At 36.9% G+C, this 16,861-nt stretch overlaps 1 protein-coding gene across 1 annotated transcript in view; it reads left to right on the top strand.

The window, feature by feature from the left end:
• Window positions 1–16,861, top strand: part of ATP11A (ATPase, class VI, type 11A) — a 143,340-nt gene that overhangs the window by 81,126 nt on the left and 45,353 nt on the right. The window contains exons 3-7 of the mRNA XM_009326312.1: window positions 5,186–5,275; window positions 6,383–6,463; window positions 9,958–10,065; window positions 13,991–14,119; window positions 14,599–14,702. Coding sequence (XP_009324587.1) covers window positions 5,186–5,275; window positions 6,383–6,463; window positions 9,958–10,065; window positions 13,991–14,119; window positions 14,599–14,702 — 512 coding nt within the window. The remainder of the gene's footprint in view (window positions 1–5,185; window positions 5,276–6,382; window positions 6,464–9,957; window positions 10,066–13,990; window positions 14,120–14,598; window positions 14,703–16,861) is intronic.

Here is a 16,861-nt window from a genome sequence, read left to right as displayed (position 1 = left end):
AAATGATCTGGGGGATGGAACACCTCTCCTATGAAGAAAGGCCGAGAGAGTTGGGGTTGTTCAGCCTAGAGAAGAGAAGGCTTCGGGGAGACCTTATTGCAGCCTACCAGTACCTAAAGGGGGCTTATAAAAAAGATGGCGGCAAACTTTTTAGCAGGGCCTGTTGCGACATGACAAGGGGGAATGGCTTTAAACTAAAGGGGGGTAGATTTAGACGAGATAGAAGGAAGAAATTGTTTACGCTGAGGGTGGTGAAACACTTGCACAGATTGCTGAGAAAGGTAGCGGATGCCCCATCCCTGGAAACGTTCAAGCTCAGGCTGGACGGGGCTCTGAGCAACCTGATCTAGTTGAAGATGTCCCTGCCCACAGCAGGGGGGTTGGACTAGATGACCTTTAGAGGTCCCTTCCAACCCAAACTATTCTATGATTCTATGATATGTTTCTTTGTCATAGAAATCCTGTTTTACCAGCAACTATTTTTAAGGAACCCTATGACACAATCTGTATGCTTGTTCATTCAAATGTGTAGGCACCATTTGAACTTATTTCCCAAATCAGTTTCATTTTTGCACTCTCTGTAGTGTACAGGTGGCTCTTAGTCACATGCGAAAGCCCTACATGGAACAGAGCTTACCATGACCCATGTGATGTGAGATGGTCTCCACCCATGACCATCACGTGGTGTGGAGAAACATGAGTCTTTCCCTCAGTGGAGTGAAAAACACTCTGCAGGTGGCGTGTATGTTAATACTTTCATTAAAATATAGTTAATTGTGTATTTCTACGTTCATTCTGAATTGTCCTAAACATTGCAAAGTGCTTTTCAAAATTTTGTGCATATTACTATTCCAATTTTATTGAGTTGTATATAAGCACAGAAGTCTGTGGTTTTTTGCTTGAAGAAGTTAGAGAGTTGAGACTGATTTAATACATGGTAGATCATAGATCAGTTCTGCTACAAACTTCCTATGTGGTTATAAGCAAGTCACTTGAGATAGACAAGCCATGCTCTTGACTCAGTTCTTAGGATTTCAGCTAATTATTGGTTTCCGTTTTTCACACTCTTTACTATAGTTTCTCTGCCAGTTCTCTGCTCTACTGGACTTTCACAAATTGTGTTTAAAAAAAAAAGTAACATTTTTAGAAATAAAACTAATCTTAAAGAAGTTGTCAAACCTCTGATCAGACCTTTTTCAGCTGTTCTGTTGAAGGGGGATAACTCTGTAATACTTATGTTGTTTTAATAGCATAATAATATGCAATTTATTATATATAAAAATGTTATGTTCATACATATACACATATATTCATATACTTACAGTCCAGTTGTTAAGCTGGCAGCTTTAAGAATGTATTGTCTCTAGATAATTGATAGGTACTATAAAAATCTGTATGTTAAAAATACTGAAGTCACTATGGACATGTTCAAGTTTTGTGTACGTGTCTTGATCTGTTAAAAGAAAAACATTGAAAAACTTAAAGAATTGACTGTGAGATTCTTGTTCAGCTTTTATCTGTTCTTCCCTGAATTTATTATCCTCAAGATGCATTCTACTTTGCAGAAGCAATGAGAATCAGCGTAGCGAGAAGTCTACAAACCGGGGCTGAAGCAACATAGTAGATACTTTTGTCAGAATAGTTTTAAGCATTTATGAGAAACACTGGGAAAGGAGTGAAATCAGAGCAGGTTAGAAGAGATGGTGACTATTTAAAACAAGTAAGCTGTAAGAAACTGAGGTGTTGACAGAACTCAATAATGCAGTATGGAGTGCTTTTTTCTTAGGGCTCCAGCTTTTGATGTCAAGTGATTACTTAAGAAACTCTCCTTTTACTTAAGAAAATACCTACCTCTTAGGATGGAAAGAGAAGCTTGAAATGTGAGCCAAAATTCTGACATACAGTTATCAAATGAAAAAGTCAAAATACAGTATTTAAAAAAAAAAAAAAAAAAAAATTAAACCATTGTTAAGATGACCCTATTTTATATTTTTGAATTCATGGGACTGGCTCTAACAAGGAGGTGTTGGAGCTGGAAGCAACATGGCATTAGCAAAGAGGATACAGGAGTTGGTGAGATGGAGCAGGGGCATGAGCGGGAATACTGCGGAGGTGTACATAAGTAGTCCAAGCGCATGATTACAGAAATACACCAGCACTGCAGGTGCTATTACGATTATAAATGGGAAGAAAATCTACTTGAGTTATGCTGTTTTGACTTTAGACAGACTGATTTTACAGTTCCTTGCACAGTGCTTCAGATGCATCTGTTCGCACAATGTGTTCATCTCTTGGATGAATATGTAACTCTACTACTTGCTGGCTGACATTATCTCCTGTGTGCAAAAGGCGTGTAAGTGCTCTGGCCTCTAAGTCTTTTGCAGCAATTGAAAAAGATCAGTTAAGCCTTCCCCAACTTAAAAGCTTCAAGTATGTAACTATTTGGATAACCTTATTTCCTTCAAGTGAGTTATAGTGAAAAAAGGTAGTTAAATATACATAAACTGCTTTTCAGAGTTTACAAAGAGCATGACTAGAGATTATCTGAAGAAGAGAGATGGTATTAACTCTCTATCTGGGCACAGGAATCTGATGTATTTAATATCTTCATTTTTAATGTCTTTTCTTCAAAGATTTTTATTTTGTTCCTGCCTAACTAGGGTAGAGAAACTGCCTTGAATGTAGTCACGAAATAAATCAGACAACTCCCTGTTGTTTCTCCTGGGAGTGATTATGGTGGTTAAATGTTAATCATCCATTTGTAGATACTGTTGTGAGCTACTGAAGGCTGGGGCAGGGGGAGGTCTGTGTAGACATCTTAGTGGTCTGTCTTCCCTGCCTAAACTCCTTCAAAAATTGTTACTTCTCCTTTGAAGAAGAATGGGCAGAATAAAGATGTACTTTGTATGTCTGAAACGCAGTGTAATAACATGCCAAAAGTCTGTCAGGTTGATTGAAAATAAAGTTTTAAGAAGTTCTCTGTGTTAAAGAAGCATCCATTTTAAGTAACACCTCTCAGACCATGAAAGTGATCTGCTCCCAGGCTGTTCAAATTTATTCAGGTAAGAGTTTCTGACCAAAGGTGGAGCTGCAGGGAAGACCACTGCTTCACAGGGAAAGCAGCCAACTAAGGTTGGAATATGAGGAGGATCAGATACTAAGGGTAAAGATGAACATTCAATCTTTTTACAGGTTGTTGTTTAACTAATTTACTTGACTTCTTCAATCAGGTGTTTTAAATATCTAGTCTGACAACAGTATGCTGTTGCCACATGTTTAGTCAAATAACAGTCTAGGAGATTTAAACAGGAAGTTATTGCTTAAGAGATTACACTTCTATTTTATGAATGGTCTTTGGGGGAACTTGTATAAATCATGAGAATTTAACGGTCAAAAAACCCCTTTAACATGGAAAAAACACTTGTTCTGTCAAAAGAGCTAAACAGAAAAATGTAAACACAAGTTTTTCACTGAAACCTTTATTCAGTTTTCCTTCTCAGCAGGCAGAGATTCATAAAGAAATAAATGCATGAGATTAGAAAACAGAGATAATTTGCTTGATAATCAAAGTTAATGATGAAAATAAAAACTTACTATCATAGAATGATAGTAAGATGATCTTAGAGGTCTTTCCCAACCTTAATGATTCTAGAATAGAATCTGTATTGTCACATATCACAACAGCAGCTTTGAATGATTGGGACTTGTGCAAGGAAAAATAATCAAGTCTTACTAGTTCTGTTTTGGAATTCTGAAGCAAGTAGCTGGATAGTGGGCAGTGCAAGCAGCATTCCAGTCTGATGAAAAGTATTCTGATTACAAGATGAGAGCACTTGACTTTCCAGCTGTTGCATGTATGCCTGCCTGAGTTTTGGCTTGCTCACAGGTGATTTAATATTGAAGTAAATATTAAACAGGATAAGTGTTTACTTAGGGCATATTTAGAATAGATACTGATTTTTTGGCACATGATAGAAAAAGAACATTCCATTCCTATGTCCTACACATGTCTAGGCTTTAACCCCAAACAAGTAAAAAGATGACTCTGCATAGTAGTGGTTTCATGTAGAACTAAGGCATGCTTCTTGGGGATCCTTTTCATCTGCAGGTGGAATAGAGGTATTTTCCTTCTAGAGCTCTGGCTGTCTTTGCTTTCGGGGCCAAATTCGGAAGGTATATAACTCGTGGCATAATTTGCGTATCAGCAAGTATCAGTGCAATCTGCCAAGAGACAAGGCACACTTGTAGTAGAGCAAATAATTAGGAGGAGCTTCTTAACCCCTCTCCTTTTAAATGAAAGTACATTGGAGTTGTCATTATGTGTCAAATGATAATTTAGATAATAAGATGATACAATGTTCGTTTTCTCAAGCCATTTCTCACACCTTTTCACAGTTTTAGCTGACATTTTTACATGCGTTCCAATAAGCAATCCTTGCAAATTTTTTTGGATGTACAGAATGAGCTGTGTAAAAAGAGTATATTTGAAATTGATGCATGGCAGAGGAAGGGACTAGATGACAAGGTCCTCTTTCTCTCTCTTTTATATGATTGTTTTTTTCCTTTGAAGTTTTTGCATTTTCTGTTTGCACTTTTATATACTGTTTCTTACATAATTTTATTAAATTTTAGATAATTTGTAAGATCAGTAGAGAAATATGCAGCCACATATTCTTATTCAGTGCTGTAGTTTATTTTGAGGAGTATGCTTGTGTCCCAGCCAAGGAAGAGAAGAGGGGCTGACAACTTTTATTTGGTCAACTTGCTATGACTGAATAGTTAACTCTCAGAGTGCCACCTACCTCCTCAAGTCATGTGTGCAAAATGGAAGTGAATTAAAAATGGTGTTAGAAGTGACTAGGATGTTTTTAAAATGCTTTGATTTAACTGAACTGTTCTATAACTAAATCTCTGAATGAGTATTGTTGCTAGTCAAAAATGATTTCAGTCCCTAGTACCAATATTATCACAGTTCAGAAAATCCTGAGGCAATTGATATGATTCCAAGAATACATGATTGCCAATTTAAGATTTCATTTCAGTAAATTATTAAACAAAATTACAGAAATACTACTATTTTTTGTTTAATCTTGAATTGTGAATTATGAATTTGTTTGATTTTAGAACATAGAATGTGAATAATACTTCTCTCACAAACACTGATCATCTGTGCATTTGTTTTCAGTACACGTTTTGGAACTTTGTACCGAAAAATTTGTTTGAGCAATTCAGAAGAATAGCTAACTTCTATTTTCTTATAATTTTCCTTGTTCAGGTAAGCTATCCCCATTTTTTAATAAATTTCTGGACTCTTCCTAAGAAACCAAGGAGTTGAAAAAGGTTTAAAAAAACCACTGGTTTTGAAGACTGGGGAGGTAAATGGTTGAGCTTGGATAGCCTTTTACATTCATGATGTGACAAAAGGAGTTTTATTTCATTTTCAGGTTGTAGATGTGAATCTAACCTACAGAGAAATTGACACCATCACTGGTTTGATGGCAAGACATCTCTTGATAAAATTGAAAAGAATGAGTGTCATTTTTTATTCTTATTTTGTAATAAACAAACATCCAGATCAGTAAAACCATTGTTATAAATTAGGTAGACGATAAACTTTTAATAGCTTTGCTAAATATTGTAGTTTTTATAACAATGATGCCTTGGCAGAAATTTTCCAACTGCTCCTGTAGAGTAAACCAGAATATACATGCTTATACAGTGCTTGCTTAGGGTCGTACATAAATATTTGTTTTTGTAATTACTACCTCAGATAACTAGTTTGCTGCTTTCTAGGTGTCTTCATTCTGAATGTTTTGCTATCATTTTAATGTGTTAAACAATAAAAATCTTAGTAAGTTAAGTAAAAAGCTGTATTACTTTGTACACCAGATTGTGCAGAAAGAAAAGCTGTGCAGGTTCCCAGAGCGGTTTTGTTATTATCGGAACTCCCTCTATGGAGTCTACCTCTTATAATTGCAGATGCCACAGCTCAGTATTTCAGGATTTACTCCTTGCATGCATAAGAACTGCTGTATTGTATAACATGTGAAAATAGCACTATGCTGATTTCTAACGCTGCTCAGTAATTTTACCTCCAAAGCTGCAGCTTTCCAGTCTGGTACTTACTTAAACTCTGGCAAGCAAATATTTTTACTAGGTATTAACATCTGAATGATACTGTGATTTAAATCTAGTATTGTATCTTATTATAGCATATAGTTATTTTCCAAAGTTTGTATTAAAGTACTGTTCTTTTTTATTAAAGTTCCTTGGTGCTTTGTAACATATTGCTGAAAAGATTACTTGAAACATCTTGCTTGAAAAATTGACTGCTTATATTCGCAAAAATATAACCAGAAAATCTTTGTCCCTTTTGTTGCAGTTAATTATTGATACACCTACGAGTCCAGTTACAAGTGGGCTTCCGCTTTTATTTGTCATCACCGTAACAGCTATCAAACAGGTGAGTAGTTCAGTGAGCAAAAGTATAACTAAAAAGAACATTATTATTGTTTTGCATTTCAATTTTCCCTGCCTTTTTGTTTTAGACTGTCTTAGGGCAGTGCCTGAAGAATGATTGCAATGAACTTTGACAGAGTAATTTTATTTTTGTTTCTGTAGTTTAAGTAGAATTGGTTGCTACATGATGATGTCTCGCTAATTCAACACAATCTTCTAAATTATTTTATAATTTTGATGTCCTTGTGTTCTAAGGAACCATTTACATTCTTGTGTTTACTCAGCACACTTTGACTTTTTGTTTGTTTCTAAATAACTGTCCACACCCTATTATGTTTTTCCATAATGACTGAAAATTAATAAGAACTACAAAAGCTTATAAATCTGCTCTTACCTTTGAGATTTTCTTAGCCTTTACAGTATGAACAGATAATAAAAATTATTTCGGTTCAAGTCTTCAGTATATGTTGATTATGCTCCGCAGTTCATAATGATAGCTGCGGTGCTTTCTACCGATTAGTTTTGAACAGACAGTATTCTCTCATTTTTAATGTGAAAATGAATCCATGAAATGGAAGTATTTTTTTTAAATCAGTTCTTGCCACATCACTGGGTATAAAAGTTCCTAATTAAAGTTCTTCTGTTGAAATAGAATGGCATAATACAGGTATGGAATTGTACAGGTTTGCTATTTCACTTTCAAGTTAGTACTACCAAAAGGAAAAGATTAAGGTAATTTTTCACCTGCTGCTCTAATGCTGCAGTGCTACAGTTGACATGAGCACTTAAATGTGTATGGGATCTTATTGAAATTAGTGGAATCTCAGATGAGTGTAGAATGTTTTAATTCATATGGGGATATTGTTATCAGATCTGTGTGTTATCGGAGCTTCTGGTATTACAAATTTGGTCTGGATCAGGAGTGAGCTTATGATTGCCCTTCTGTTGATTTAGCCAGGGCTGAATTTGTTGACTTTGTGAGTTTCAGGCCAGCTGCAGGAGGACAGAGGATACCTGATCTGGCATAAACCTTGTTACTGCAAAGTTAATTCCTAGAAAATTTTACTAAATTTGAACTAACAAGTGAGTTTATAAGCAGTACTTTGCATTCAGTGCCTACAACACTCTTCTGCATTTACTGTACCATCTCACCATAGCCACAGAGTAGTTTCTAAAAATCTGAGCTCCTGAAGTAATAGTCGCAAATAATGGTCTTTACAGTGGTTCTGCTATGTGTTTGGCTTTTTGCCTTCAATCCAATTTAACGATCATTGTTCCTGCAGGACAGCTATTAGGGTAAGAGCTCAGTGGCACAGTGAGTTCCCTTTCATGGTTCAGTCTTCACTGTATCTCTGGATCCAGACACCAGCCATTTTTTTTCTTCATTTCAGTGAACGGGATGTGAATGTGAAAGGAAAATTTGTGCAAGCAGCTTGACGTTCAGCATCTTTTGCTGGGCCACTCAAAGGAGTTAGCCCTTTTCATGGGCATAAGAAAGATCTCTCACGTCATGCTTCAGAAAAAATGTTCTGTCTTTTGGGAAAAAAGTTCCATGAGGTAGTTAAACATCAAGAAAGTTTCTAGGTCAGAGTGGTCCTCATTTTAGCTCAAAACTTGTGTCTGTATTTCTTATGTACCTATGATGGACTATGATGATTAAAACAATGACTAACAAAAATGAGGGTTTGGTGGGTTGACCCTGGCCAGCAGCCAAACACCCACCCAGCCTCTTGCTCACTCTTCTCTGCTGTGGAATGGGGAGGATATAGAGGGAAGGTGAAAAGACTCGTGTGTCTTGTTAGTGACTCTTTGATAGGGAAAGCAACAGCTACGCGCACAAGCCAGGCAAAATAAGGGATTCATTCACTGCTTCCCATTGGCAGGCAGATGTCCAGCCACTTCCTGGAAGGCACATGTAACACTTGCTTAGGAGGACAAATGCCATTGCCACAAACCAACCCCTTCTGCCTGCTTTCCCTGCGCTTTTCTGGCTGAGCACAATGTCATACGGTGTGGAATATCCTCTTGGTCACTTTGGGTCTACCATCCAGGCAATGTCCCCTCCCAGCCTCTTGCCCACTTCCAGCCTACTGGCCGTTTTTTGGCGTGGGAGGGAGGTTGGAGAGAAAGCCTTGATGCTGTACAAGCACTGTTCAGCAATAGCCAAAACACTGGGATGTAACCAACACTGTTTTAGCCCCAAGTACAAAGCACGGCAGCATATGGGCTGCTGTGAAGAACGTTAACTCCGTCCCAGCCAGACCCTGTACCAGAGGGTAATTTTTATTGTCCCTTAATAGGGTAACTGATTACCTTCACAGTCTTTATGCTAAATGCAGACTTTTCCTTCATTAGTTTTCAAAGAAACTACGAAGAGCTGTGTTTCCATTTCTTTACAGTGCTAACTATACACAATTGAGTATATTCTATACTAGAATTCAGCTCTTGCTGGTGAGCAAAAGTTGCGATACATACGATAGCTAGTATTTTAGGTGTGGCTTTCCCACTCTTAAGATTTTAAATGTTACACTTGTAGAGTCTTACTGTAGTTTGGTAGTGGTCTATCAAGGCCTGGATTATGACATGCTGTGCCTAGGGCTGCAGTTCTCTCTTATCTCCCCAAGTCTTTCTCCCGACAACTGGTGTATATTACACTAAAGTTATAAAGACTCCATGAGTTTCCAGATTATCTCCGAGAGCATCCAAGGCAGTGATGCTTTTGTTCTACACTGAGTTTTCAAATGCGCTCAAGAGAGTTAGATGTAAAAATGCTATGGAATACAAGTGATATTTTCCATCTCTTAACCACTGGTGTCTTTGTCAGTCCCAATCTTTATCCCACAGCAGGAGCTTTTGAACGGAAAGTTGCAGGTTCCCTGTCCTTTACTTTGTCTGTTTGTATAAAACACAAGTTCAGAGGATAATTGAGCAATCAAAATAGGTTCCTCTGCAAAGTCTCTTGAAACAAAATTCTTCTGGACTATATATATATTGTATATAGGGTTGAAAAGATAGACATAATTGTATGACAATCAGGAGATATGACCACCTTCAGTCATGTTGTCACTTTATCATCTTTCGATATGGAGTCCCAGTCTTCCAAAATATATTTTCTACGCCTTTATCTTCTCAGCAACCGCTGCTATAAGTACTTTGCACTTACTCAAGAGTCAATAGAGCATGAGCAAGAGATGATCACTTAAACACCAGAAATTATTCTACATATCGTAAACATCCCTATTCATCAAAATGTCTTCATTAAAGTATATAATTTAGTTGACTAATTGTAACCGTGAATGCTCTTTTTCATATATGTCCAACATGACTGTATTACTGACGTGTATCACAATTTCATTTGTTCTAGTGAGAATGTTTTTCTTTTTTTTTCCTTATCTTGATCAGGGATAATTCTTAAAATTTGTGTTGCAAGCTAGAGCTGTTCTGTGTCTTTATAGCCAAATGTGCATCACTGCGTCATTCCATTTCACTGTTTTCTAGGGTTATGAAGATTGGCTTCGACATAAAGCTGACAATGCAATGAACCAATGCCCTGTTCATTTCATTCAACATGGTAAACTGGTTAGAAAGCAAAGCCGAAAATTGAGAGTAAGTAACTATGACTTAACAGATTTTAGGAGTCAGGCTTTACTTCACACTTCTTGTAAAACAAATTATACAGAAATGTAGCGTGATGATGATGTAGCATTTATTACATTTAATGGAGATTAGACCTACAATATACTAATTTTTAATTCAATGCCTCTGAATAAAATATTTTTAGAAGCTAGATATGTTTCTGCTTTATCTTTGCTTTATTAACTCCTCTTATAACTGTTTCTTTCATTTTCCATTTTTTAACTTGGAATTTCACTCATGATTTGTCTTTTGTCTTTTCTCCATTTTCGGTCCTCTGTCGTTGTGCACATTAATAATTTATGTAAGCCTGATTATGATAGTCAACACTACCGACTTGTCCTATGTATACAATACATAGATATATATATATACACACAACACATTCAGAATACTTTCTTCATTGCCCACCAAATCACAGCCTCTTCATTGGCCTTCTGAATGCTGCTATATTCCCTTCCTGGTATTTTGAAGGTTAATTTCAGAAATTAATTGCTGCTGCTTTTTTTTTTTTTTTTTTTTAATGTGAGGGGATTAACTTTTCATCATTATTCTGTTTAGAACTCAGCAAATTTGATAGATATTTGGTTGGAATTTCCTTATTTCTAATATCTTTGTTAGTGATATCTTTTTCTGCTCTGCCTTGCTTGGGCATAAATGGCTCTACAGTGTTCACAGCCTTTCTGCTGTGACCTTCCCTTTTAGTGTGATAGCTTCTGCCTAGGGCTTCCCGGTAATAAAAAAAATTAAGACATCACATGCTGAGTGTTCCATGTGTGTAATTAAACAGTTAAATATTCCAAATAAAAATAATCAAGTACCACGTAACTGGAATTTGTATTCCATTAATTAATCTATTGCCCATGTTTTCTCAATTTCTCCCCTGTTCTTTGCCTTTCAGAGATTGTATTTTGAGCAACTAAATGACAGGAGAGCCAGGCATAGGAAATATTTGCATGGAAAGGGATATCTGTATGTATGGCTAAATGGGTAAAATACTCTGACCTGTATTATGCAAGAAAACAGACTAGATCATATGAAGGTAGACCCTTCTGCACCTAAAGCCTGTGGACGTTTGATTAAAGAAAGGGAAAGGAGAATTGCTAAAAGACGAGGTTTCTTTTTCACAGAATCGCAGACTGGTTGATGTTGGCAGGCACCTCTGGACGGCATCTGGTCCAACCCCCCAGCTCAGGCAGGGCCACCGAGAGCTGGTTGCTCAGGACCATGTCCAGGCAGGTTTTGAATATCGCCAAGGAGGGAGACTCCACAACCTCCCTGGGCAACCTGTGTCAGTGTTCACTCACCCTCACAGTGAAAATGAGATGGACCCTCCCATGTTTCAGGTCATGCCCATTTCTTCTGTCACTGGGCACCACTGAAGAGCCTGGCTCTGTCTTCTGCATCTTTAGCTGACAGAGTGGCAAATGTTGTCAGAACATCTTTTAGATTTTATGAAGATGATGCTCTTTGCTTGTATTTTTAATTGCTTTGGTTTTTTCTTTTTTTTCTTATTCCTGCCTTTTTTTATTTTGCAAATTGTTTAGATTATTCTGTTTTAATAGGCTGTTGTATTGTAGATTGCTCATGGCTTTGCAGGGTGACTTGTATGCCATGGCTTACAGAGAGAATCTTGCTAGATTAATTAATAGATAATAAGGATCATTCAGCACTATGATCTGTGAAAATCAAAAGTAAGAGGACTCTTTTGTCTTTGAGTTGGACCTAAAAACTCACTTTCTGATGTGTAAATGTTTTCAGTGGCAACTTAAAAAACTCTAGACACAGTGGGCATTTTTTCTCATGCTTGTTCTTGTAGTGACACTTCACTGTCAGGAGGGGTTTTGTTCGCTAAACTGACCTCCCAACTTTCTCTCTGGCCAGATTCAATGTTCTGAAGAATTCTGACTTTTCCTTTTATGGTATCTGTAGAGATGATTAAACTTGCAGTAATATCGCTGTGGTTTAGGTAGCTGATCATTAAATTAATGTTGTTTTCAGTGGTAAAGAGAGCTAGTAAAATCAAAATAGTTACGTGGTGTTCTTACGGTTTGTTCTAAGAATAGGTGGATTCTCTGTCACCTAACAGTTTATTCAAGATAATTCCCTAACAGTGTTTTGTCTGGTTTTGGTAAAGTTCTCACTTTGAGGGCTTTATTATAATTCATCATGTCACCGTCTTTCATAATTAATGATTTTGTGGCAAAAAGGCAGGTTCTTTTGAAGACACATCTTGGAAGAATAAGGCAACTTGAGCAGTAGTCTGATCTGTCAGGGCCCACTGCTCTTCGGGATGTAGGCTCTGTATTGTTCAGGCTGGCTCCAGCCAAGACATTCACTGCCCTCGGTTCCAAACCTACCCCTTCACTGTCTCACGACACATCTTCACTTCCCTGGGTCTGCAGAATGATACGTGAGAAGTCATTTAATCAAAAGGAAGTACATGAGGAAATTAATCCCTTCCTAAATTTGAACAGCCCAAAACTTTTTATGATTGGTTAAAAGTGCAGCTTTTTTTCCCCCTGGAAATGGAGTAGCCAATTGTCATTATGCTGTTTTAATATGTCTCTAATTTTTGTTCAGAGACAGAAAATCAGTAAACCGTACAGCTCTACTGCTGCACTAGAAGTTGTGATTTTCAAAGAGATGCCATCATTTACACAAAAGATGGAAAATTTCTTATTGAAGTTTCTGTTAATTTTCATACCTGATTGTTGCAGGTATGCTTAGCACCTTGCATTCTCCTATGCCCATATGTACAGTCTGCAGTTTTTCATTGCTATTGGTTAAAAAAAAAAAGCCTTTTTCATGTCTACAAGAAGTTAAATCTCATTTATTATCAACATCCTAGTTCTTCAATACATGTTAGTAAATCTTAACCTAAGCTGTCATCAATACATGTTAGTAAATCTTACCTAAGCTGTCACAATTTTATTTTTAGATGTTATTACTGCTGATTGTTATCAGACTATTTTGCTTAACTAGAATTAACTGACTCCTGCCAATTGCTAAGGATATTGTAATTTAGCTTTGTAAGTGTATCACGAGAACAATGATTAAGTTGAATCTTATGAGAATGAATTATGACATAAAAGTACATTGAGCAGATGTTGAGCCACATGAAAAATTGCAAAAATTACATATTTTGATGGGATTTTTATTGAAACTTTGATATTCTTAAAACATGTAGTATATCTTTGTCATTTGTTAATTTTTTATATTCCTTTGTGAAAGATTACCTGCAAAAATGTATCAAAGGCTGTTTTCCTCAAATGAATGGTTTACAGTAATATTTAGAATTTATAGTTGGTTGGCTGTTCTGTGACACTCTAACATGCTGTAAGATACTACCTATGTTTGCGTGAATAAAAATTGATCTGCTCACCTTTAAACATGGATAAAAATAGGATGGACTTCTAGTCATAAATTCTGCTGAAAACGTATCTTGTTTTCATTGGCAGAGTTGGAATTCTTAGCTTTTTCGGCTATCTCTAATTATAATATTCAGAGCTAGATGCTTATCCTCAAGAGCCAATGAGAGTAGCTCACATCTCCAGCTGTTTTTGAAACAATGTTTTGTTGTCTTTAGTCTTAAAAAAAGGATAGTATTTTCTATCTCTCAAATAATGTTGCAAAACTTAATAAGACAGTACTTGCAAAATGGTTATCCTGAGAGGAAAGGTAGTACACAGTAGACGTCAGTCATTCCACAAGTTCTAATTCAGTTTTTCAGAGATATTTCTGTAGTTCTTTACTGCTGTGGTAAAATCCTAGTGTGAATAAAAATTGATGAATTTTCAAGATATTTGAGTGAACCTAGGTTTTGGGTTTGAAATCTGAAATTTGGGCTGCTACATAAATGATAAATGCATTTTATTTTGTTGTGCTTTTTCCTTAGGTTGGAGATATTGTAATGGTAAAAGAAGATGAAACATTCCCATGTGACTTAATATTTCTATCAAGTAGTAGAGGAGATGGAACATGTTTTGTTACAACAGCTAGTTTGGATGGTGAATCCAGTCATAAAGTAATTAAACGTTCTACATTTTCTTTTTAAGGCAAAGTTTGCATTTAATTTTTTACACAGATCACAATACGATTTCATGCTTATATGTGTGAGCAGACGCACTAACTTGCATAACTTACGTTTCTACCAGTTGACTTCATTTCTCTTAAAATATCATTATTTTATGGAAAGTTTTGAAACTTATTTATTTGTGATTTTGTCTGTGTCCAGGATAGGCAGATTACAGAGATAATGCACGAACTTTTTTGTACTTAACTGCTTTCACAGTGATCTGATTTGTGAGTACACTGCCAGGTACTTGCATATAATGTAAGACGAGGACCAATTAAGAGTGTTTAAAGGTGCATCTTAGTTGAACTATGAGCTCTTATGTAAAAGTTAGTAAATCTATTTCATGGTGAACTGAAGTATACGTGCAGATTAATTTCTTGTATATCTGTCCTTTTTTAATTTTATTTACACCTTTTTATTCATTGCAGACTTACTATGCTGTTCAAGATACAAAGGCATTTCACAATGAACAGGAAATTGATGCGCTACATGCTACCATTGAATGTGAACAACCTCAGCCTGACCTTTATAAGTAAGAAATAAGTCTTACCTGTTTCATTTAAGGTACCCTAACAATAAATTATAAGAATATCATAATGAAAAGATACTGGCTGCATCTGGCTGGTTAGAGTGGGCCCCAGAGTGAGCTTGAAGTCAGGTTAGTTTTCCATCTGTGCTCCTTTCCTGCAGGTAGTTCACTGGTCTGCTCTGGGGCAGTGGTCTCCAAAGTGGGGTGCACAAGACAATCCACTGGGGTGCATGATGAAAATTTTAGAACGTCTATTTCTATTTTTTTTTTAATCTAAAAATGAGAAAGAAATTAAGCTTTACTAATATTTAATGTATTTCTTGACACTGGCACCCTTACTCGGTCTGTATGTCAGTGTCCTATGTCACATACAGTTCACGAGGAGTCTCTGGGGGAAGAGAGGGTGCTCTACAACGAGGTTGCCATTGGCACCCTCACCCGTTCCTTTAGTTTCAGCGTATTGCGAAGTATTGCAGTTTATGTGTGCCTGCTTAAGTGGATTTACGGATTGTATTATCTAGTTTTAACTAAAGTAACCCTCACAAAATGGTCAAGTGGCTTAAAAAGATTCGCGCAAAGAAACTACAGGTTGAAGGTAATACTAACAATGCAAGCACAAGGGAACAACACAAAAATGGCAAGCACTTCCACTCCTAGTACGAGCTCTTCATCAGTCGCATTACAAGGTAAAACCAGTGCCAATCTAATCAGATCTGACAAGAAGTCTGCCAGAAAAATTTTAAATTGTCAAGGCTATTTGAAATATGAAATATATGAAATATATGAAAAATAGTTTACGTCTGCTATTGTTAACGATGAACCTCACCCCACATGCTTTGAGATATTAGCTAATGATAATATGAAGCCATCATAATTAGTAAGACATTTAAAAACTAAGCATCCAGAAAGTGAAGAAAAACTTCTACAGTTTTTTAGCAATGTTTAAAGTCATACAATACTCAATATTTTACAAAAGTACTGTACAAAATTTCACTAAACTTAATGATGAATATTTAGATGCCTCTTTTTAGGTTTCTTTCTTAGTAGTGAAAGACAAAAAGCCACATACCATTTAAGAAACACTTGTTCTTCCTGCCACAGTAAAAATAGCTGAAATAATACACAGAAAATAGTATGGCGACAGACTAAAATGCACTCTCTTGTCAGCAAATACTGTTGGAAGATGCAGAGAAAACATTGCTTAGTTCTGAGGTGTGGAGGTGTCTCTTTTCCCTGATCTCAGTGACCAAGGAACTGGTCTAGAAATCTGCAAGAGAACTGATTCTTTAGAAAACTGATTCCATGGATGGCTCGATCCTTTTTTAAATACGTGGCTCACAAAGTGAATGGTTGGAAGTTGAAGCTCACGCTATTATAGATGGTGGAATTTGTTGGGATGACTGTTGACACACGAATAATGAGAACGCTTATTGGTAGACAGCTGCTATCTCTGCTAATTTTTACTTGGCACTTTACCTCTCAACAAACCACAGTGGCAAATCTTTCTTTCCAGAGGCACATGGTCATTTTACATCATGATGCATCATAACAAACTGTACAGTGTCTTTAGATGTGTTGTATATTCTCTCAGCAGACAGGTCGCTGCTCCTCTGAGCCTGAGAGGTTCCTTTTCAGGGTAACAGACCCACCAGCTCCCCGCAGTTTCCTCTGTCATCCAGAATGCTAATGCCTGGCTTAATCCCTTTTGATTTGAGGTTACCCACTTGGACAGTGGTATTGCAAATACAGTGTACTGGGTCTGGCTGGAATGGAGTAAATTTTCTTCATAGCAGCCCATGTGGTGTAGTGTTTTTGGTTTGTGACTGAAGCAGTGTTAATAAAACACCAGTGTTTCAGCTGTTGCTGAAAAGTGCTCGCACAGTTGTCATGGCTTTCTCTGTTTCTCACTCTGCCCTTCCAGCAAGTAGGCTGGGGGTGGGCAAGAGGCTGGGGGTGGACACAGCCAGGATGGCTGACCTCAGTTGACCAGAGGGATACTCGGTGCCCTATAATGCCATGCTCAGCAATAAAACTGGGGGGGGGTAGTCTTTGCAAAGTAGCTGTTGCTTGGAGACTGGCTGGGCATTGGTCTGCTTATGGGAGGTGGTGAGTGGTTGCCTTTGCATCACGTGGGTTTTTTTCCCTTTAATTTTTTAACTGTC

This window comes from Pygoscelis adeliae, unplaced genomic scaffold, assembly GCF_000699105.1.
Source record: "Pygoscelis adeliae isolate BGI_AS28 unplaced genomic scaffold, ASM69910v1 Scaffold156, whole genome shotgun sequence".
Lineage (NCBI taxonomy): Eukaryota > Metazoa > Chordata > Aves > Sphenisciformes > Spheniscidae > Pygoscelis > Pygoscelis adeliae.
This window is presented reverse-complemented; position numbering and strand designations above follow the sequence as displayed.